A 23,971-nucleotide genomic window follows, 5' to 3' on the forward strand; every position below is an offset into this window, starting at 1 on the left:
ACGGTGAATAAGCTAAAGCCCCAAAAAGTCGGCGTGTTCCTTTAAAGAGTTCAAGACAGGTGCTCTTTGTCGTCCCTCCCAAGAAGGAACTATTTAGGACTAAGACCAGTTCCTCCCTCATGGAGCTCCCCAACGCAGTCACTCTCCTGCAGGCTTCCATTATGCTGTGGAGTACACAAATAAAAAATAAATAAAAAGACCAACAGTAGCCAAGCTTCAACATCCAGCTAACAGCTCCAGAGGTCGAATCCATTGGTAGCTGCAATGGAAACACTTGGAGTAACCATTGTTCCAACACCCAGCCATCACCAATCCTCCACCTGCCAGCAACCAGTCAACATCACTGACCATCCACCAGTTCCATCATTGGTCATCATCATTCCTGACCAGTTCCATCATTGATCCTCACCCTGCTGCACTCCTGACACACATCATCACTGCAGTATGATTCCTTACACTTATTATATTTAATACATGTTCAGTGTCCCGTTTGGTTTTGTATCAGATTTAGGTTTTCATGTCACAGTAATGTTCCGGGTTTTGTCATGTGATTTCCTGATCCTGTCACGTACCCCCTTTGTGTTATGTTATGTCTCTTGTCAAGCTTTGTTAGTGTAACCCATCGTTTGTCAAGCCTGTTCTGTTCATAGTCGAGTCTGTTCAATTCTGAAGTCTGTTATGCCATGTTTAAGTTTGGTTTGTATTCTCTTTCAATAAACTGCACATGGGTTCGCATTTAACTCACCTTCAGTGGACTTGCGTTACTTTCAGTCATATAATCTTTATATAAAATGGCAGTATAGTACACATTTAACATGATTCCTTTGCTGGCTCCTCAAAACTCCTGACTTGCATTATTACTGATGCTCCATTACATAGCAGTCCTGGGGGTATTCCAGAAAGCAGGTTATGTGACATACCTGGGTTAGTTAAGGGTAAGTAATTGGAAAACCTTAACTTTTCATTTGTGCCCTGCCTCTGAGAAAGAAGGTCCTTAGGGGAATCTGCCAGGGAGGAGCCCAAGCCATCAGTGCGAGCTCCGAGAACCAAGACTGGTTGGGCCGGTGCGACCATTAGGACTTGTTCTTCTTCCTCCCTGACTTTGCACAGAGTCTGTGCAATCAGTGCAACTGTGCAAACCCCTGCTTCCCCTTACCGGCGTTGCCCTACTTCCAGCTTCACGGGGTCCCCTGGGTGCCCCTAATGCTTTTTTTTTTATTATGATTTCAATAAGGAATAATAATATAGGAATTAATAAGAAATAATGAATTTAAAAAAATATTATTAATTATTAAAATATTCAAAAACATTTAAGGAAATAAAGAGATAGAAATAAGAATGGTAAAAGTCCTAGGTCTTGTTATTATAAAGTAATCATTTGAAGTATTTGCACATTAAAAAAAAATATATATATATATGCACACATTCACTCTTAATCGTATGTCTCTTAATTTCTTGTCTCGTTAATATTGATATTTGGGCTAGTTTGGGCTATTTTGTTAAGTCTTTTTGATTAGCTATTTTTGATCGTGCTGGTTCTGTTATGCAGACCTGGCACGGCACCCCTGGTGTCACTGTATCTGCATGTTTTCGTGTACTAGCAGAAGGACTTTGAAATACTTTTAATGGAGCTGTGCTCCAGTAGGCTACCTACTGATGGAGACTAGAAGCGCCTCTGCATGCAGCAGAGATCTGTTGCACTGCATTGCGTCCCCCTCTCAATCTCTTATTGATGTAGCAGCGCATCGTGCCAGTCCTCCAGGAGTCGCTGCTGCGAGGATTCGCAGATAATCGCCAGGTTTGCGTGCGAGGAAGAGCAGGCAGGAAGAAACGGAGCACTGGAGCACCGCGTTGAGCTGAACATAATCAAACATGTCAATATTTACACCTACAAACCAGATCAGGCTAACAAATGTTGCCGTCGTGAGGATGAAGAAAGGAGGGAAACGATTTGAAATAGCCTGTTATAAAAACAAAGTGATGAGCTGGAGATCTGGAGCGTGAGTCTGTAATGAAAAATTCATTATGATTTTTTTTTAATGTGTTTATTCTGTTATTATAGCTATTATAACAGTGTTAAAGTTTTAAATTACTGATATATCACTATTTGATTTTTATTGCGTACTTTTGATTGGTTTTGTTTTGTTTTGTTTAGTTGATATTAGATAGAAATAGTAGTAATAGTAGTAATAATAGTGTTCACACTATGGTACCAACGTGTTTTCTACAGTCTGGTTCACGCATATACTCTGCAGTGCGCATGCGCTCGTCGTGTTTTCACTCATGACGCATTTGCAGTGCGCAGCTACAAACACAACATTTAGTCATTATTTTTTATTTCAAATCCAAACGTGTCTTTTACACTGTACAATTATACAATCTTTCATATACGTATTCACGTTTAAGGCAAGACACACGTGTAATATGTTAAAAAAAAACAACTAATACAACAACTACAGCATATTGAATACATTAATTGCAAACATGTTTTGTATTACAAGTTTTCTGAAATGTTATGTTTAAATATGCACTAATTTGCATACATTTATAGAACAGAAATCTGAACATTGGATGAAGTCAGGTTAAAAATTATTTTTTTTATTTATTTTTTTTTACAGAGGAGATTTTGGATATCAAATTTGTAACACTCCGAAATCTGAAAATACTGTCAAAAGACCAGAAAAAAAAAAAAAAAGAATTTTCAAAGTAGTATTAGTATACTAGTAATAAAGTATTAGTAGTAAAGTATTAGTCATAAAACAATCAAATTATATATGAACTAACCCCCTTTGTAAAAACCGGCTTCAGAAGATAAATCTGTAAAGTTTGGTGTATGTAAATGTACTTCTTCAGCAAAAATAGACTCTGTGCGGAAACAATCAAGTGTGTGTATCGGAAAACCACATCACTTTCACACTGGTGTTTTTAGGAACCCAGACAATATTAATAATAATGATAATGATAATTTATAATAATGATATTCAAGAAAGTATTCAATGTTATTAATATAACCTCTAATTGTAAAAAAAAAAAAAAAAAAGAAGACCGAAATATATGACTATTGTATGGTACAATAAAAAAAAAAAAAATATAAAAAAATATATATATAGTTATATTTTATTCACTAAGTTACTAATAATTATGTCCTGAATTCTTCACTGACAAATTCTAAACCCTCAAGCTGTACGTGTGTAAATGAACACACTGTGCTTTTCGGTCTAAAAACTCAAACAGTCTTTTTCTATATGAAAAGCTGTATAGTGATATACTTTTAATTTATTTTAATCTGACTCCTTATGATGCAGTTAATTGATAGCTTTTATCAACCCACAAACTCCTATTTGGGAAAGGGATTTGTAACGTCATTTGATGGAATTTCATGATCACTGGGTATAACAATTAAAGGTCCCGTTCTATGCCCCTTTTCACAAGATGTAAAATAAGTCTCTGATGTCCCCAGAGTGTGTATGTGAAGTTTGAGCTCAAAATACCCAACAGATCATTTTTTACAGCATGTTTAAATTGACATTTTTTGGGGCTCAGAAAAACGAGCCGTTTCAGTGTGTCCCCTTTAAATGCAAATGAGGTGCTGCTGGACGACACAGGGGGCGGAGCTTCATGAGCTCGTGCTCAGTCTGTCAGGACAAATTCATCTCACGGAATGATGATAATATCAGAAACTCTCAGTAACGGCGTTCATTTCGAGTCGGACAATAATGCCTACAGAGTCAGATTGCTGTATAGAGATGAAACAGGTATGGTTTAGTAGTTTAATTACGGTTATTATAACGTATTTGTCATCTGCTTGTAGGCTATGTATCCATTATTTATTAATAGCCTACAAGTCTGCTGTCTGAATGATGATCAAACATGTACTGATGAGTTTAATAAAGTTTATTGTACATCACACAAAAGATGAAGCGTCAGTTTTACTTCAGAAAATCACCGTAAGAGCTGAGTAAACACAGTAGGCTAAGTTATAAGAAGTGCGCAAATAGCCAGTAGAGTTGAGGGAGCATTCCTGTGGGCGGAGGTTAGTCAAGAAACGGTTCTGGTGATGTCACCAATGCAGGATGTAGAGGGGTGTAGTCCAATCGAGCCGTTTTTTGTAGTCAACTTCTGTTAAATAAAATATCTCGCTTGGCATTGAACTTTGAGCTTTATAATTTTACAGATATTATTTATGCTCTAACAGCAACATTACACACTAACTAAAGTTTGAAACATGGAATCGCATGCAACGGGACCTTTAATAATTTTCTTAAGTGACATTAATGTAACACACAAATCAACTGTACTTACAGGGAGAAAGATCTTGATGAAGTCCTGCAGACAAACACAGTGTTTGTGAATGTGTCTAAGGGTCAAGTGGCGAAGAAAGAGGACCTGTCGAACGCTTTTGGCACAGATGACTTGACAGAGATATGCAAACAGGTCAATTTACGGACTCTGTATGATCTGTGTGCTTCATAATAAGATGATTGTTTTCATCATTATAACAGTGTATTCAGTTGACACATGTTTTCTACCAATCCTTAAATGTTTCTACATAAATTGGTTGTTTTGACTTTTATTTTCAGATTTTATCTAAAGGAGAACTACAGGTGTCAGACAGGGAACGACAGAGTCAGCTGGAACAGATGTTTCGTGATATTGCAACTATCGTGGCAGAAAAATGTGTGAATCCTGAGACCAAACGCCCCTACACAGTCAGCCTTATAGAGAGAGCGATGAAGGACATTCACTTCTCCGTCAAGGCAAACAAAAGCACTAAACAGCAGGTCAGTAGACCTTATACTACAGGGCAGTTGAATACTTGAATCTGATTGGTTGACGAACGTTCTAAGGTGTGCATTATTTTCAGGGAAACGCACAGCTAAAGTAGTTCCAGGCAGGTCTTGACCGCATTACAGTTCTATATCACTTCGCGTAGTTAACGGCAATAACGGAAAATAGGATACAATTCATAACAAGAAAAAGCATTTAGCCGCATGCGCTTGATCTGCAATTTTCAACGTCTAGCTTCACAATCAATGGAAACATGCAGTTTAATTTGAATAAAGTATGTAGTCCTATCTATAATCAATAGAAAATTAAACTGAATAGGCTAAATAAATGGATAGTCCTGCAGCACAGATTATTATTGCAGATAATATAACAAATAAATAATTATTGATAGGCCTACTTGTTAAAAGGGCTTTGTGTTTCATTTATTTGGCTAGTCTGTCATCTGTCAATAATAGAAAAAAAAGTGAATTCGAATTAATTAAAAGGAATTGAATTAATAAATAAATAATAATAATATTGACGCACATGCTTTTCTGTCTCATTATTGCAACATCTCTCTCTCTAATAACTGCATTAATAACTGGGGACACACTTTAAGGCCGGTTATGAATGTAATTTGATACGTATGACTGATCATGCCCAATCGCGTGTTCAGCGCGTTCAGTCTGTGTTCAAAGTCGGTGTTTAAAATCTGCTGCAGTCGATGAAAACAGTCAGAGAATGTGTCAGCTAGTCGTGTGTCCCCAGCATTAGTCTGCTATCAGTGGCTCAAACCTCCGTTACTAACTCTAAAATGACGTTTTGGAATTAGCAACGGAGGCTTTGGATTAGATGCGTAAGAAATTAGTCCTACATACAAGAGCGTTTTAATGACAAAAACTTTACAAACGTCTTGAAATACATAATCTGAACAATGTTTCGAGGTGTGGTAACTGCAGTATAAGCGGAATAATTGACTTCAGGCCGTTGAATTATTAGAAAAATAATGCACACCCGAGGTGAACGGCCACTCCGCTTCGCGTCGTGACCGCATTACCACCTCGGGTGTGCATTATTTTTCTAATAATTCAACGGCCTGTCGTCAATTATTCCTTACTTGATCATGTGACGATCTGTGAAATGTTTAGCTGCACATCACTGAAGAGGTCGCTAACATCAAATGATGGTTGTTTGTAACGTTTGATAGCAGGGCTTGACATTAACTTTCACTCACCAGCTACTGTGGCTAGTGGTAAAGTTACTAGCCAATCAGCATTTTCACTGGCCACAATTTTGACATTGAACTGCGATATAGATATTTTTCATATATTATCTCATAATTTGGCAGCAGGTTTATTAGGCTGCTGTCACTTTAAGACCCGATGCACAGATCCATTATACTGTTACGCGTGCGTTTTCTTTCTCAACTGTTTACTTTCACTTAAAACATAACTGACCGTTTACGTGAATATTCGCCAAGACCAGCTTTTTGTCATTATTTTGTGTGTATTCGACTGTTTAAGCGCTATAAGCTGTGCAAATGAACTCAATTTAGTTCTTAGTGGTGGCTTTATGCGCTCAAACTTTGGGTGTGAACCCAAAATCTGTGGGAATGAGTAAAATTATGCGCAATACACAAATTGGCTAGTAGGAGTGATTGCGTTACACGCCACTGCTGAAATCCACACGGTTGGCGGGTGTTAATGTCAAGCCCTGGTTGATAGTAATATGGTCTCTAAAGGGTACGTTTACACGACAACGATACGCTTAAAACTGAGAAGTTTTTCCTTTGAGTTTTCCACGTAGAGAAAGACACCATTGTCAAAACGATCCTCATTCACATGATCTGCGAAAACGACTAAAAACACTGTATTCTGCGTTTTAGACTGAACACGTAATACACATGTGCATCATCGTCTTCAGAGATTCGAGTTTTTGTTGTTTTCACGGAGACCGCTTTCAAAAGCTTGCACTTTGAAACCCGTTTTCAAAAGTTTGTGTTTTCAGGCACACAATATGCCGTTTTCGTGTTAATGAAAGGCCAAAATGCATAAAAAGTTTAACGTGTTTAGTTGAAAACGGTGTCGTGCAGACGGCCCCTGAGAGTCTGAGACTGTGATACTGATGAAGGTCAGTGCCGCCCCTCCAGGCTCTTGAGGTCATCAAGCAGCTGAAGGAGTCCATTCAGATTCAGAGAGCTCACATGCGGCTGCGCTTCGTCTTGCCAGCCAAGGATGGGAAGAGACTGAAAGAAAAGCTCAGACCGTTAATAAAGGCAGTGGAGGACGAGGACTTTGATGATCAGCTTGAAATGGTAAGAGTCTTTCGGGTCAATTTATTAATTCATTCATTTAGTTTTACACACTAGATGTCAAGGACGTAACCAAATATTTAAGCAGATATTATTGGTCTATAAACGAGGGATATGCCAGCATGATCAACTAATCCAGGGGTTCCCAAACTTTTCCATGCCAAGGCCCCCCAAATACCACTAGGTTCTGGCCAAGGCCCCCCTTTTGCAGGATGTGTTACTGAACCCATTGACAATACTACGGCACGTGTAGAAATAAATAAATAAAACATCTAGGTGAACATCAGATTATGTGATGGTGTTTGATACCAGATTGATTGTAGAGATGCACCGATTACAATTTTCAAGGCAGATTCCGATTTTTCATTGAGTTTGACCTGCCGATACAGATTTTAGCCGATTCTGATTTCATTTTTTCTAACCACTTTACAGCACACACAAATCATATATATATATATATATATATATATATATATATATATATATAAAACACCACTTTTACCCAAACTGATTAATAAAAACAAGTTTAAATGGATACATTTTCTATAAATATTTTTGTCTTCATTTTCTTTTCTGACATAGCCTACTCCAGTTCTTGTTCAAACACACTACATGCAAATTCTGTGCATTTTAGGTACTTTTTGTGTGAAATCATATTTATTTTGTCCATCAAAAGTGTGCTTTCACTTTAATTGAGCGTGAGCAGTGCAGCAAAAATAGACTCGGCGCCGAAACCCTCCGCTTCACTTCTGCTCATGCGAGTCGACGCTCCTGCTTGACGCTCACGCGCTGCTCCTGCTCGCGGTGTGAATGCACTCACTGAACATGCACGCCGAAAAAAAAATTGCGCCGCTCGCGGTCTGAAACGGCCATAATTCACAAGCATGGTTCGAATTACGTGGGAGCCAGTGGGAGCTGAGCTCCCATAGAGAGAGGATGAGCTCCCATGAAAGCAGTAAAATCATATACCTGTGGGGGTCTCTAAAAATCATCAGCACCATTATTTTAAATTACAAATAAAGAACTTTTTCCTTCAGACTACTGTAGCATGACTTAAAAGATAGGACAAGATGCCAAACACATGGATCTCACGGGATCTCGGATCGTCATCACACTACAATACATCCTTATGCTTAAATCAAGTGATCAAAGTGCTCGTTGCCGCTGCGATCAGTGGCGCGGATACTGTGTTTGTTTGTGGCTCGCGCATTCTTCACTCGGACGCGCTCTTCAATCCGTTGTGGAGACTCTCTATTCGTTCCAGTGAAATTACAAAACAAAATGCACATAAATGTGTCTCTGCCTGATATACAACCACTGATAAACATAATCGGATTTGATAAAAAGAAAAGAAAAAAAAACCTATACGAGTACGGATTCGAACCCAGAACCTCTGACACGCTTGGCAAAAGTTCTACCACTAGACCACTTAAGTACACGCGTGTATCTGAATTTGAAGACAAATTAAACCAAATGTACTATTTAAATTGAATTGTGTTACCAACGCTTTTTTTTTTTATTAAATTTGTATTATATTTACAAATTTTTATATTTTTATATTACATTATTAAAACTGTCACCGTCCCGTATACGGGACGCCTAACTTTACTTCCCTATATTACTATTTAATCCTAATCTAATTATGACAAACTATATATCGTTGGAAAGTTCTAAGACTCCTAAATAGATATTTAGGACTGTTTTTTTGTTATAAATTATGTAGGAACAGAAATAGATGAATTTATGACAAGAGTGCACCTCAAAAAATCTACGTAATAACAGGAGTTCTGACCTTCGTCACAAAAAGTTGACGCACCCACTTTTAATAATTGATATGTTGGTTTTTATGCTAAAATTTCATTAGAAAATATATAATCTAGTATTTGTCAATAAAAAATAATAAAATAATATTATCTTCTAAAAAGTATAATATATATATTATCCTCTAAAATATTGTATTATATTTTTTTATCGCTTTTTTTTATTATATTACATATTTTATTAGTTATCATAAATTAGGTATCATTTGAAAGCTTATGATCTCAGAATTCATCCTGTGAAAACTGTTTTGAAATTGGACATTGTGTTACCATAGAAACGGTACTCTAAATTATTTTATCAGGCTCCTCCCCTTTTGGGCATCCTTATGTTTCATAATTTATGATCAAAATATTTTCTAATCTTGACAAAACACATATTGTCAGAAAGGTCTGAGTCTCAAGGTTCCATATTTTATGACAGAAGTGATATTTGGACAGAAATTTATTAATTTGTTATGGTAGAATGCATACAGTAAAATTCAATGACACCCGGTGGCTATTTTTGGTAATACGCCTAAACAAAATCTCATGGGAACTTCATTTTTTGTGATATCAACTTCAAATTTGGAACACAACTTGGTTAGATATTTGGCTTTGATTTTATAGTAATTTTTTTGTAAAACATATTTTGTAAAATATATATTTTATATAAAATAAAAATATTAAATAAATTATATTTGATTTAATGTAAATTTAAACTTCCATAACTTTTTCATACTTTAATTTTTTGAAGTGCTTTCACTTCAACAACAATCTGCTATTTTTTACCTTTAAAACAAGACCAAACTTAGGTCTATACTCCAAAGCATTCTTGAATTACAACCATTTAAGCTTGAATAGTGCATTTTAATGTAAATTCTCAAAAAGGGGGGTGACAGCTAAGGGGTTAAGCTACACCGCCCCTGCTCATAGGCTACTTTTTTTTTTTTTTTTAAGAGACCCCCACAAAGATGAAATCATAATTCGAACCCTGTTCACAAGGTTTCCTACATGTGCGTTCTGTGTGCATGTGTGATGCTGATGTTGCGCGATGTTATTCATGCGGCGCCCGAGTGCATTTGAATCGGCATATGTCAGACTGAAAATCACGTGAAAATCGTCCAATTCTTGTCACTAGCCGATCAATCAGTTCATCTCTTAAAAGTATAATGTTCAGATAGGCTATGCAACAAATTATTATAATGTTATTTCATAACAATACTCATATTAGCAAATATTTAATATTTTATATATATATTTTTTTAACTTTTTTCCCGCTTTTTTTTTCCAACTTCCTGCGGCTCCCCTGGCGCCCCGCGGCCCCCACTTTGAAAACCCCTGAACTAATCGACTCAATTTAGTCCAACAACCGACGAGTTGATAAGTGAGTTTAATATGTTTAGCAGTGGTGTGTTAAATGAACTTAAACTTTTAAATAACAAAGATGCAACTTTTTTGTGATTTTTAGCATCAATTTAGTATTTCTCTTTTATTAACTAACAATAAAGATGAATAAATACTGTAACAAATGAATTGCTCAATGTTAGTTTGTTAGTTAATACTGGTCCTCTTCGGTCAAAAATGACCGAACACTTTTAGGTTTTGAATTGTTTTAATTTTTTTTTTTTTTTTTTTTTTTGCTTCATCGGAATGGGATGACACTTGGTGACTTTTGTTGTATTAGCTATGTGAACACACAAACAAATCGGATATGTTAAAGGGTTGTAAAAAAAAAAAAAAAAAAAAAAAACACTTGTCTCCTTCGCAGTCAAAAATGACCGACATAGGAAATGAATGGGAAATACGAAAACTCAGAGAAACTTTTGGTGGTACAAAATACAAATCAGCCACTGTGCAAAAAAGTGCACAGCAATGAAGGGGTGACACTCTAAAACATCAAGACTGCAAATAAGACACCCCCCCACCCCCACACACACACACACACACACGCACACAAACACACACATACAGAGAAATGAACTGGTAAGACTGACTGCAACAGCAAATTTTGAGAATATGCAAAATAAAATCAATAAATGAAAAAATACAAAAGAGACTCTCTCGCTCAAATGCACACACACACACACACAAATAATAATTGTGTTTGCTCTTATTTTAGCCTAATAGGTGTTCCTGATATTTGTTGCATAATGCAACAATACATAATAATAAATATTATTTTAACTATATACATACAAACTGTAATTATTTTATTACATTATTATTCCTGTTTTTTAACCTACAGTTTGATAATGATTGTTTGCTGTTGTTATTTTATTATTTTTTAGCTGTTAGATCGTAATTGCGGTTCCCTTCTTAAGTTTTATTACCACTTACAGAATTAAACTGAATAAAATACCAATTAATTGCAAAATGTCTGTATAAAGTGTTTTGAATTATCACTATCCATCCCTTATTTTGTTCATTTTTTAATGATCAAATACTGAGTAACAAAAATGCTTTCATTGTGTTCCCTTTCTAACCAAATATTATTGTTTGATTGTAATCATATTGCAAAACCTGATACTTATCTAACAAAAATACCTAAACCTTGACAAAAAGTAGTCTTTTAGAATGTCTAAATGTATATCTAAATAAAAAAAACTAACAAAAAAATGGAGAAAACAGTGGGAATCAAAAAGCCTGTCTATGTATTTATATAGGGAGCTACAGTATAGCCTACAGGCGGTTACACGACATTACATCCATTAATTTTTAAATGCCACTGGATGGTGCTTTTCTCACTTTAAAAAATGGATTTTAAAGGCCTGCACTCTATTTTAATGTGAAATGTTGCATTTATTGAAAAAAAAAAAATACAATAATAATAATTCTAATGGAAAAAAATAGCTCATAAAAATTGTATAATTATTGCATAGTACCATAGAAACCTTTCAAAATTCTAAATAATAATCAAAAAATATTATTGAACAAAAATATATTACATTGGTTTTCCTGAAAAAAAAAAAAAGTTACATTTTAAGACAAGTGTGACTCCTAAACGAAGAGGACCAGAGGGTTAATGTTAATTAATGACACATTACTGTACTGATGTGTTACCGATATTTATGACAATAATTATAAAAAATACATTTAAACACTACGTAGTCTTCAAATATTTATAAGTAAACATTTATAAAAAGATCAAGTTAAAAATTTGTAATAAAATGAAGGACAAAGAAACGCATACACATTACATATAATTTAATGCACTTCTATAAAAAAAAAAAAAAAAAAGTCCCGTCTGTTGCTATCTTTTGTCATTCATTGCCATTTCGGATTCATTCATGAATTTAAATACAGTTCATTTTCAGTGTACTGAACCTCAAATTGTAATGATCTTACTAAGAAGGACAGAGGGTTCGGCCCTCCCGAGGTCAACAGCGCCCCGGATGGAAATAAATGGAAATAAAAGACTAGATAGATTAGGCAGATTTAATGTGGCATCTAAATATCACATACTGGAAATGCATATGCTATTATAAACCGGTGTTTATATATATATATATATATATCACTGATTCTTGAGATAAGGGACAAAACATGTCCCCCATCAAAATGTTGCAATTTGCCTTAAAAAACAATAAATTATTTAATTTAAAAGGCTTTAAAAGTTGGATATGAAAGACTTGTGTATGTTTAGACCCTTAGTTTTGTATATATTTATATTATTTCATAGAATTTTATAAAATACCGGCACTGCACTATGAAAGCCCATGCAAATGAACTCGTCCTCCATAGAGGTCACAAAATCAAAATGCAAAAAAAAAGTGTTTTAAAATGCCCAAAATGCACAAATATGAATATGAGGTTAATTGGATGGCTTAATAAAATATCACAAAATACTTAAAGTGAACATTGCATTATTTTATACATTAACAATAGCCTTTCAAAATCTGTCATCAATTCATGTCAACTCCGTCAGAAATGTTTCAAATTCTAAATAAATCAGGCATATTTTGGTCAACTTAACCCCGAGGACCCCCTTTGACTTCTATCTGTTGATGAATGCAGCAGTCCAACACATGGTCTCGTAAGTTTACTTTTTTATATATATATTCAGCAAACAAGTTGAAATCCCTGTGGTCACAGCTTTTATGTGTCAACACTGTCTTCAAAGTAGGGATGATTTCAATCAAGAATTTTGAAATAAAAATTGGTAGTTTTGTTTAGTTTAATGGCAGCTGGCAACTGAGGAAAATAAAAATGGCTACCATTTATTAGACGTGATTAAGTTGAAAAAACATGTTGTTTTGTCAACTCTGTCAGATATTTTGTCTGACGGTGTTGACATGTAAGCTGACGGAGTGGAAAAGTGCTTCCGAGGACTCATTAAGTAATGTATAACAACTACATAACATGATAATATGATCTAAGTATACATGTTGATTGACTTAAAATATCTTAATATACCCAAATGCCACATAATAACTTTAATAAAAAAGTATTTTTAGTTAGCTCTCAGCCTATTGTGTCCTCTTGCAAATCATTTGTTAGATTTACATTTTAGTTCAAATATACACTGAACAAAATTATTAACGCAACACTTTTGTTTTTGCCCCCATTTTTCATGAGCTGAACTCAAAGATCTAAGACTTTTTCTATGTACACAAAAGGCCTATTTCTCTCAAATATTGTTCACAAATCTGTGTTAGTGAGCACTTCTCCTTTGCGGAGATAATCCATTCACCTCACAGGTGTGGCATATCAAGATGCTGATTAGACAGCACGTTTATTGCACAGGTGTGCCTTAGACTGGCCACAATAAAAGGCCACTCTAAGGCCTTGTCCACATGGACACGGGTATTTTTATAACCGTGACTTTTTTTTTTACGCGGTTCGGCCGTTCGTCCACACGGAAACACAGTATCAGGTCACTGAAACCGAACATTTTTGAAAACCCCTGCCGGGGTGAGGATTTTCAGAAACGCCGGTTGCAGTGTTGTGTGTAGACAGTAAAACCGGGGTTTTTTCTTCAGATTCAGGCTTCTGATTGGTCAACGTGGCTTTACGATTAGGGTTATATCGCCGCCTGCTGGTGTGGCATGCTCTTGACAGTGCTTGATAGCGTGTTTTTGCGTTTTCATTTAGGCGGACATTTCTTTTAAACAGAGTATGTGTGGACGGGATTTTTTTTTAAAACACAGGAGGAAAAACTCCAGTTATAAAAATACCCCTGTCCGTGTGGACTAGGCCTAAAATGTGCAGTTTTATCACAAAGCACAATGCCACAGATATTGCAAGTTTTGAGGGAGCGTGCAATTGGCATGCTGACAGCAGTAATGTCCACCAGGGCTGTTGCCTGTGAATTGAATGTTCATTTCTCTACCATTAACCGTAGAGAATTATAGAGAATTTAGCAGTACATCCAACCGGCCTCACAACCGCAGACCACGTGTAACTACACCAGCCCAGGACCTCCACATCCAGCATCTTCACCTCCATGATCTTCTGAGACCGGCCACCCAGACAGCTGCTGCAACAATCGGTTTTCATAACCAAAGAATTTCTGCACAAACTGTCAGAAACCGTCTCAGGAAAGCTCATCTGTATGCTCGTTGTCCTCATCGGGGTCTCGACCTGACTGCAGTCCGCGTTGTAACCGACTTGAGTGGGCAAGAGCTCATATTCGATGGCATCTGGCACTTTGGAGAGGTGTTCTCTTCACGGGTGAATCCTGATTTTCACTGTACAGGGCAGATGGCAGACAGCATTGTATGGCATTGTGTGGGTGAGCGGTTTGCTGATGTCAACGTTGTGGATCGAGTGGCCCATGGTGGCGGTGGGTTATGGTATGGGCAGGCGTATGTTATGGACAACGAACACAGGTGCATTTTATTGATGGCATTTTGAATGCACAGAGATACCGTGACGAGATCCTGAGGCCCATTGTTATGCCATTCATCCACGACCATCACCTCATGTTGCAGCATGATAACGCACGGCCCCATGTTGCAAGGGTCTGTACACAATTCCTGGAAGCTGAAAACATCCAAGTTCTTGCATGTCCAGCATAGTTACTGGACATGTCACCCATTGAGCATGTTTGGGATGCTCTGGATCGCGTATACAACAGCGTGTTCCAGGTCCTGCCAATATCCAGCAACTTCACACAGCCATTGAAGAGGAGTGGACAAACACTCCACATGCCACAATCAACAACCTGATCAACTCTATGCGAAGGAGATGTTGCACTTCGTGAAGCAAATGGTGGTCACACCAGATACTGACTGGTTTTCAGACCCCCTCAATACAGTAAAACTGCACATTTTAGATAAATCGGGCCGATATTTGCGGGTTTGACGTGTATTGGCATCGGCCGATACGCGGCTGCTGCGTTCGCCGATAGTTTTTTCCCAGCATTATTTACAGACAGGCGTCCGTGGGCAGCTCTGTGTTGCTGGAGACGCTGCAGTTCACGCACAGCCCATGCACTGCCCCTCCCACACTAGCAGAGTGCTGGAAGCCTCTTCAAGACAATGGCAAGTTTTAAACTTTCAAAGCATCTTTTAACTGTTTGACTTAGCTGAAATATTGACATACACTTTAAAAGTGGAAACACGTTGCTCTATATGTGCGTGCAACTAAGCAAGTTTGTGGGTCCAAATGGAAAACGCGAATGCCTCATCTATAAAACTGCTTGTCATTGTATTTAGGGAGCTGCAAATAGCTAAGTTTGAGGCTATCCATATGCATACGGCAGCTGTTACGAACACTGGTCATAGGATTAAATAATGCCGACGTTGTTCCGTGATATTTGTGGGAGTTTTATTCAGCGACCACCTGGCTGAGGTTTGGACGTGTGATCATAAAAGCAGCGACGCGGTTGCGACACATCGCGCTCGTTTGTCCAGGCGCTCCTATGCCGTGGTGAGATGAAAACATCGAAACTTTTTAGGGCCTGTTCACATATCGCGTCTTTTGCGTGCTCAAGTTCGTTATTTCAAATGTAGGCGCGCGGTATGCACGCTCATTATGGAAGCGACGGGCTCGTTTTTTCCAAGCGCGTTCGCGCCGCATCGATATAAAAACATCTCAACTTTTCAGAATGCCGCAAGCGTGGTGGAATAATACGACAACATCGAAAGATCGGCCGAACAGCTGATCATAGCTGGACAGGGCGGGTTTTTATTTCTCATCTCCATAAATATATTCGTAAAGGGCAGGAAATAAATTAGTCCTTCTTCCTCCATGTCATCATGGAGAGCGCAGTTCATGGCTGCATAGCAACGACAGACGTTTATTATGCTGCTTGCTTGTTGCTACTGTGTGCAATAGTGTAATTATTTTATTCATGCTTAAATATTTATTTTCAGAATTTACTTAAAGAATTTGAATTATGCTTATTATTTATTTTCAATAATTTTAGCACTGAACTTTTTTTTACTTGTTCTACCTCACATGTTTTTAATATTTGTCAAATATTGTTTTTTTTTTAGTTCAATAAATGTTCCTTATTTTTATTTGAGACTTGTAACATTTGTTATCATCATTGTGTCATTTTTATGATTTAAATTGAGTGAGCAAAAGCAGTATCGGCTCCAAATATCGGCCCAAGAAAATCGGCACCCCGTATCGGTCATCGGCTAAGGCTAAGGCGAAAAAAAATCGGTATCGGCACTAAAAAATCCATATCGGTTAGTGGCCTTTTATTTTGGCCAGCCTTAGGCACACCTGTGCAATAATCATGCTGTCTAATCAGCATCTTGATATGCCACACCTGTGAAGTGGATGGATTATCTCCGCAAAGGAGAAGTGCTCACTAACACAGATTTAGACAGATTTCTGAACAATATTTGAGAGAAATAGGCCTTTTGTGTACATAGAAAAAGTCTTAGATCTTTGAGTTCAGATCATGAAGAATGGGGGCAAAAACAAACGTGTTGTTCAGTATAGACGACCAACAGAGGACCTCCAGATACATTTGCTTTTTTCTTTTGATACCAGGAACATTTTGACATTTTCATGTGTGCCAAGATCCTGACACCAGGTACTCTTTGTATGAAGTTTGATACCCTTTCCCTTGATACTCTCTCCCTTTGCCATGTCAAAACTAGGTAAATATCTTTAATCAGTTTTATTCTCGATTAGTTTGTCAACACCGTCATTTGTGTGTCAACACCGTCATTTGTGTGTCAACACCGTAAGATGGAGGTTTTTCATTTTTATATAAAAAGGTATGTTTCTTTTGTTCGATTAAGTGTGTTCATACATTAAAACACCAACTTATCTACATGCATCAGTGTCTTGTGCACAAAACCACTGAATGTATATTTTAAAAATTAAAAAATTAGTAAACTAAATGAAGGTAATTTAAAATGGCTAATTCAAAAACAATGTAAAATAATATTAAAAGTGTATACAACGCAATTTATCACTTAACCTTGCTAAGGCACACCATTTCTACACACTTAAAGACTTTACAGTGTTGTTGAATTGATCAAACACACAAAAAAAAACATTTTCATGTGTCAGACGGAGTTGACAAATGTCAGGTTACTAAGTGAGTAAATGTCAATTTTTATAAAAAGTGGTTAAATAAAAAACCTGTTCCTTTTCATAGTATGATAGATGAGACCCGTGTTTATGAAGATATCCAATTCAAATGAATGTAGTATCGATTTTTTGTTTGTCACTTTTCAAAAGTACTTTTGTCCCTTATCTCAAGAATCAGTGATATATATATATATATATATAGATTAAATCTTGGTATTATATATTTTTCCCTTTTGTTTGAGTTAAGGTAATGGTGTTTCCTGCCTTTTCAGGTGTGTTTGATAGATCCAGGTTGCTTCCGTGAAATTGATGAGCTGATCCGCTGTGAGACTAAAGGAAAGGGAACACTGGAGGTGCTCAGTCTCAAAGATGTGGAGGAAGGAGACGAGAAACTGGAATAACCTCTTCATCTTCACCTGCTTCAACACATTAAACTATTGCCGATTCATTTTACATGGAGAGCCTTTTTTAATGAGTTATAACACTTTTTGCATCAGTATTTTTGCAACTGGAACAGGCTTTAGCAACAATTCTAAATTGGTAAATAATTTAAAACTGTTCCTAAAAAGACAACATTTTGCATGGTTGCAATAATTTATTTTCTGTGAAAATTTGAATTGTTAGATTAATAAGAGAAATAATAATAATATACATTAAAATATGCAATGAAGCATTGTCACCAATGTTATCATTTTAATGCTCATTTTGCTCATTTGGTGCCAGAGAATCCTTCTTATAGTTTATCAGTTAGCTAGTTTTATAATTGAATGATGTAAGGAAAATATATGAAATGAATTCTGTCCGGGAACGATATAAAATCACGTTGAGGCTACTTAATTGGATCACTTAAACATGAATTCATGTGATACTGAAGTTTCACGAATAAAATCTTTCCTGGCCAAAAATGGTTAAAAAAATGATAATAGAAAACAATAAATATATAGATGCAACTAAGAGGGCTTTCACTGTTTGCTGCCCCTCTCAGCGTTGCTCTGGTCTCACACTCACTTCATTCTATTGAACCCTTGGTGTGTTTCGTTCAATTTACGTTATCACAAATATGCTCGGCGGCGCATGATAGGAAACAGAATGGGTGAATATAGTTTATTTTATTAATTTGGTGCTGTTATCACAGCAAAGTGAACAACACTTTTTTTTTACTGTATACGTGCATTGCATGAAGGCTTGCAAACGGACTCTTTTGAGGAGCGGCATCCAAGTTACATCATCAAACTGTCATGTGTTTTGTTGAGCTAATGCCATCGTCGTTGGCTAAAACGCATGAACGAGTTCACTTCCTGAACGAGTGCGCACCTGAGTCAGAGTTGCTTTTACATTAATATGAATTAAGCCACAGTTGCAGTGCAACAGAACTCAGCTCAGCTCCTACATGTAATCTGGGGTTTGACACGCCGTGTGAAACGGTGCCCTGTTTCGATCTAAACTGCAAGTGTGAAAACACCCTAAGCCTAAGGGTTTGATTGACGTCTGAGTTTTCACGCTGTCGTCTGTCTCAAACTTGAGTCTGTCTGGTGGTCTGAGGTTTAGTTCATGTGAACCCGGCATGGTTCGCTGCTGAGATGAACCCAATCTTACTAAATAACGGAAGTGAATTGCTGTTGATGACGCATGATTCGATATAACTGTGTTTGTGTGTGTCAAGGAGAGAGACTGTACATCTCATTTCTGCTGGCCTTCAGGAACATTTACAGTACATTCATGGCAGAAAGTTTCCTTCATGGTGCCTTTCATCCTCCTCATGTGTCGGCGGGCCACGAGAAGCTACATTACTGTGTCCGTAGGTCTGCTCAAGGGCGGAAGCTACTGTATCTCCATGTCTTCCAGGTGTGCCTTCCTGAACTCATTCCACCAGAAGTTTGGCATCTTCCGCGGTCCGTCGTCACGTGTCTCCATGTAAGCAGCACCAGTCGAGATTAACTGGAGTAGTTGCACACGTACTTCAGACGCAGCCTCAAGAGGCTTTCCCCATAGCGCCATCATTAAACGCAGCGTCTTGTTCCCCTTTCAGGGAACAATGGTTACATTCGTAACCTGAGACGTTTTTGCTGCTTTACATTTTTGTGGAAATGCATTTGCATTTATAAAAATGAAAGGATTTATATATCTTTATATATATCTTTTTTAATATTATAAATGTCTTCACTGTCATATGCATCCTTGATGAATAGTGTTGTTTCTTTTTTTAAATCTTACCACAAATGTTAGAATGGTATTATTGTTTCCACAAATAATGTTAATTCAGTGCGCAAAGTGAGCAGACTTCAACCAAACCTGCCAACCTGCATTTTTTCCTTATCCTATATATATATATATATATATATATATATATATATATATATATATTTACCTTTTTGTATTTATCTCGTTAGTTTGAGTTTTCAGTTTTGGACATTTTATTCAATCAGTGCCATGCATTAAAAATGGACACAAACAATCATATATCATATTTTAATATATAAAAAAAAAACATTTTACAATTAATTATTCTTATTTACAATTTACAACAGTACACAAAGTAACAGTAAAACATTGTCAATCATAAAAAAACGTATAAAATAGCACATTTGCGTTTGTAAAATGAATGAGCTGGGACTCAGAATGTTAGAACGGCTTTACATTCACTCAGGGACTAGAGATGTGTTCATCACGATTATGTGGAATACACAGAATGAAACATGACAATCATACTAACAGTATTCAGATATCAGTGGAAAAATTACATCAGAAAGCAATGAAGTGAAAGCCCTATAAAATATTTTGAACGAGATTTGCTTAGCTAATTAAGGTCACTGTTTTCTAAAAGAGCAGGTTCTAGAATAAAAAGGCATATTTGATGCTATGCATGTACTTGAGATGGTATTGGTGAGTTTATGTAGGGGTGTGTGTGCAATGCAAAAAAAACACAGTCATATGCTTCATCCTCAATACTAGAATGCTTTTCCTTTTTGTCTTTTCTATTTCATTAAAATCACGAATTCTGTTAATCCCTCTAGTCAGAAAAACCCGGCGGCCATTTTGGATAAACATGTCTAAGCAGTTTCCAAAGCTCACCAGCAGCTCAGGTGGCATTGTGTCGTTCGGTTCCTGGTTGTCTTGTAAACGGAATCTTTGAAAGGCAGAAAAAACATGCAGTCAACATACAGAGTAACTGCTTACAAGCAAAGAGCAGACACAGTGATCTAAATATCGGGTTAAGTATCAGCAATGGTCGGAATCACACAGACCAAAACAAAACCAGACATGCAGACATGGAACGCACATTAACTGGCTGTTTTTCAGAGAAACAAGTATGTGTGAACTTAGCATGTTTCCTAAATATCTGCAAACATATTATGTTTTTTATATGCTTTAGTACAGTAAACAATTACATAACAAAGCTACTGTATATCTGATGCATTTAATTTCTAAAGGCTCAGTTTGAAGGATCCATGGAAGGCAGCCTTCGTTTCTCGTCCCTCATTCGGCCTGTTCTGAAGGACGCATCGGATGTATCCTTTGCGGCCTTAAATCGCCCACAATCCATTGCACATATTCAAACTCATGAAAATAAACTGACGGAAAATGAGTCGGTACTGAGCCCGTCTGAGTTCATTATGAAATGCAAGACAAAAATAGGATTTAATGCTGAGGAGGACTCTAGTCTGCAAGCCTCTGAAGGACTCTAGGATGAAGAAGGTTGTGTGTGTGTGTGTGTGTGTGTGTGTGTGTGTGTGTGTGTGCTGACCTGCTCATTCATGATGGCGGAGAGCTCGGTCAGCATGTCTTTATAGTGAGCTTTCATCTCCTCCTGATACTCCAGCTGATCTTCTTTTATGAGGCGCTCGTTCACTTTCAGGGCCTGCCCACATGCGTCTGCAAACTGCCTGAGGGACGAGAAACAGCAAATCACAGTCACAGTTCCAAACAAACCAAACCTTTGTGGTCATTTAAACCTATATCCTTATTTCCTAGTGTTATTGTCAGTCACTGAATAAGTGCACAAGCAAGCGCACAGAGAGATTTTCACTCTTCATAAGAGAGCACAGCATATCTGAGGCAGCACATCTAGATTTGTGCCAGAGCGAAGGAAATTTACTGTTTTTTAAAATCCTTGATGGGCGGAACAATGAATAAAGAAGTACCTGAAGATCTCTTTCAGGAGTTTTACTTGGTTGTCTGGATATTTCTTGGCATTCTTCTCCTCAAGGAAGGCTCGGGCGTAGGCCATGGGCCCTGCATTTACCTAAAAAACACACAAACTTCATGAAATACATTCTTATATTACAGTCTTAGCAAAGATGGAGTTGCTAATGCTTAATGTCATTAAAGGGAAGTTCACCCAAAAATGAAAATGTTGCCATCATTTACTCACCCTTCTGCTGAACACAAAATAATATATTTTAAAGAACACAAGTAACCAAACAGTTGATGGACCCCATTGACTTCCATAGTAGGAAAAAAAATACTATAGAAGTCAATGGATTTCATTTCATTTCAACTGTTTGGTTACTTTTTGATTTGGTTTGTGTCCAACAGAAGAAAGAAACTCATACAGATTTAGAATAACATGAGGGTGAGTAAATGATCTCAGGATTTTCATTTTTGGGTGAACCATCCCTTTAACGTAAGAAATCAGAATCTGCGAGTTGCGCTTTAAACAATTTCAAATGCACAATGTGGAGACAAAGAACCACCTGACATGCATTTCTAGTGATGCGACATTACTGAAGAGTAATTCAGGATATATATTTCTCCACACTGACAGCACTGCTGTACGAGTAGCTCACCTTAACACTGACACTGCCCTGTAGTTTGAGCTGCAGGCGGATCATGTCCACCTCCTCCATGTTGCACAGCTGTTTGAGTTCAGACACTTTACGGCTCATCTCGTCGATCGCCACCTCGATAGGGTTCATCTCTGTGCTCTGCTGTTCCACCACCTCGATGCGCTTCTTCAAGAAGGGCAGACTCGAGCTAGCTGCAGGAGACACACACACAGTGGAGATGAGATTACTGAATTAATCACTCTCTTTAAAAAGTATTCCCATGTCAACCACTACCCGTTGAACGATACAAGGATAGACATTAAACTGCTCTTTTGATTCTGTCAGCTAAATCATATAAAATTGCATTATTCTTGAACTGACCAAAGTATTTAAAGGGAGATTAAAAACATTAAAAACATACATTTTAAATCCACTTTTGTTTTATAAAGAAGTATTCTATAGTCTATAAAGCATTTAATCCAATTACACTAGAAGTAACTGTAATTAAATTACAGAAAAATTCAGAGTAATCCCTTTACTTTTTCAAGGGAAAAGTAATTCATTGTGTTTGGTTGTCTAATTCTGTCGATACTCTGTCAAAAAATATAAATCACCTATCATACTGTATACAAAAAAATAAATAAAAAAATTATTGGGCAGTATTTATATATACAGATTGCACACACTGCAAAAAAATATTTTCATACTCAGTATTCTTGTTTTCCAGTACAAATAAGAAATAAAATGTATTAAATCAAGACTTCAATTTACTGGAGAACTAAAATGACTTAAGATTTTAATTCTTGTTTTCTGAAATAAAAAAAATCATCAAAATGAAGTTGCTTAAAACCGGAAAAAATAAATAAATAAATAAATCTGTTATTGGGGTCAGAAAAATAAGCTTAATTCAAAGGCAAAACAAGTTGATTTTTCTGACCCAATTGGCAGATTTTCTTTTCATGTTTCAAGCATAAACTCACTTAATTTCTTATGTCATTTTGCTTCTCCAGTAAAAATGTCTCGATATAAGAATGTTTCAATATTTGTATTGTAAAACAAGACAAAAATACTGAGCAAGAAAAGTTTTTGTACTTTTTTTACTTTAGTCAATGTATCCGTGTCATTGCTCTTTTGAAGTCAGCTTGAAACGGCATTTGTCGATTTATGGGTTAAAAGTGCGGTAAGAGTTTTTTTTGTTTTGGTTTGTTTTTTTCCATGAGAAAATTAGAGAAAAATGTAGGAAATAATCCTCCTAGCGTGTATAATTCAGTGGCCAAGTCAGGCAGAAGCTCCAGAATGGCTAACAATGCTTACAGAAACAGTTTTGGTCAAGGAAAAAAAAGGTCTATATATGAAAGGTGTTTCCTTTTGGTTCAATTTTGAGGTTGATTTTAAGTGCCTCACTGGTCAGGATGGTTTTTCTTTTGCACTGTTCTTCCACGTCTCCATGTTTTTTTCCAGAAAGAGTGAAGGGCGTCTCAAAGACGAAGCGACTGATGTTGTGATGGTGCTCGAAGTCGGTCTTCTTCTCCAGCTGCTCCTTTTCACTGAAATAAGGCACTACATAGGTCACTTGAATGTAGGCAAATCTGGGGTCCAGGTCTTTAGGATTCACCTGTGAAAAACACACCTGAACTTTAAAAAAATGCTCATCCTAGTTACTATAAAAGAGATACCCAAATAAGTTGTCAAAACTCAAATAATTTGAGGTAATCAGTTACATCTGCTTGAAAGAAGCAGAACGTTTAAGTTAGCAGGACTTGCAGATTTTTATTTTGTAATCATACATTAATTGCTCTTAACTTGAAATATTTGAGTAAGCTTATTCACAC

The 23,971-nt window shown here is 36.8% G+C and overlaps 2 protein-coding genes across 9 annotated transcripts in view; one reads left to right on the top strand and one right to left on the bottom strand.

Annotated features, from left to right (window-relative positions):
* The first annotated feature begins 1,681 nt into the window (after nt 1-1,681).
* On the top strand, nt 1,682-18,052 carry sbds (SBDS ribosome maturation factor). Its single transcript, XM_081370429.1, has 5 exons — nt 1,682-2,000; nt 4,305-4,434; nt 4,581-4,781; nt 6,917-7,081; nt 17,646-18,052. The coding sequence occupies exons 1-5, from the start codon at nt 1,873-1,875 to the stop codon at nt 17,772-17,774; spliced, it is 753 nt and encodes a 250-aa protein (XP_081226555.1). The 5' UTR covers nt 1,682-1,872; the 3' UTR covers nt 17,775-18,052.
* Nucleotides 18,053-19,828: 1,776 nt separating this feature from the next.
* The window catches only part of dock10 (dedicator of cytokinesis 10), a 150,763-nt gene continuing 146,620 nt past the window's right edge, over nt 19,829-23,971 (bottom strand). For all 8 annotated transcript variants that reach the window (XM_081369840.1, XM_081369837.1, XM_081369838.1 and 5 more), the window contains 5 exons: nt 23,544-23,754; nt 22,161-22,351; nt 21,516-21,616; nt 21,119-21,257; nt 19,829-20,500 (listed from right to left, as the gene is read on the bottom strand). In XM_081369840.1, the coding sequence (XP_081225966.1) occupies nt 20,453-20,500; nt 21,119-21,257; nt 21,516-21,616; nt 22,161-22,351; nt 23,544-23,754 (690 nt within the window). In that variant the 3' untranslated portion in view covers nt 19,829-20,452. The remainder of the gene's footprint in view (nt 20,501-21,118; nt 21,258-21,515; nt 21,617-22,160; nt 22,352-23,543; nt 23,755-23,971) is intronic.

This window comes from Scardinius erythrophthalmus, assembly GCF_964197995.2.
Source record: "Scardinius erythrophthalmus genome assembly, chromosome: 7".
Taxonomy (NCBI): domain Eukaryota; kingdom Metazoa; phylum Chordata; class Actinopteri; order Cypriniformes; family Leuciscidae; genus Scardinius; species Scardinius erythrophthalmus.

Excerpts from the sequence above, each read along its gene's own strand:
- sbds (XM_081370429.1), top strand. The coding sequence starts at position 1,873 with ATGTCAATATTTACACCTACAAACCAGATCAGGCTAACAAATGTTGCC. Across the intron at positions 2,001-4,304 it reads ATGAGCTGGAGATCTGGAGC|GGAGAAAGATCTTGATGAAG; the intron begins GTGAGTCTGTAA and ends CTGTACTTACAG. Across the intron at positions 7,082-17,645 it reads TTGATGATCAGCTTGAAATG|GTGTGTTTGATAGATCCAGG; the intron begins GTAAGAGTCTTT and ends CTGCCTTTTCAG.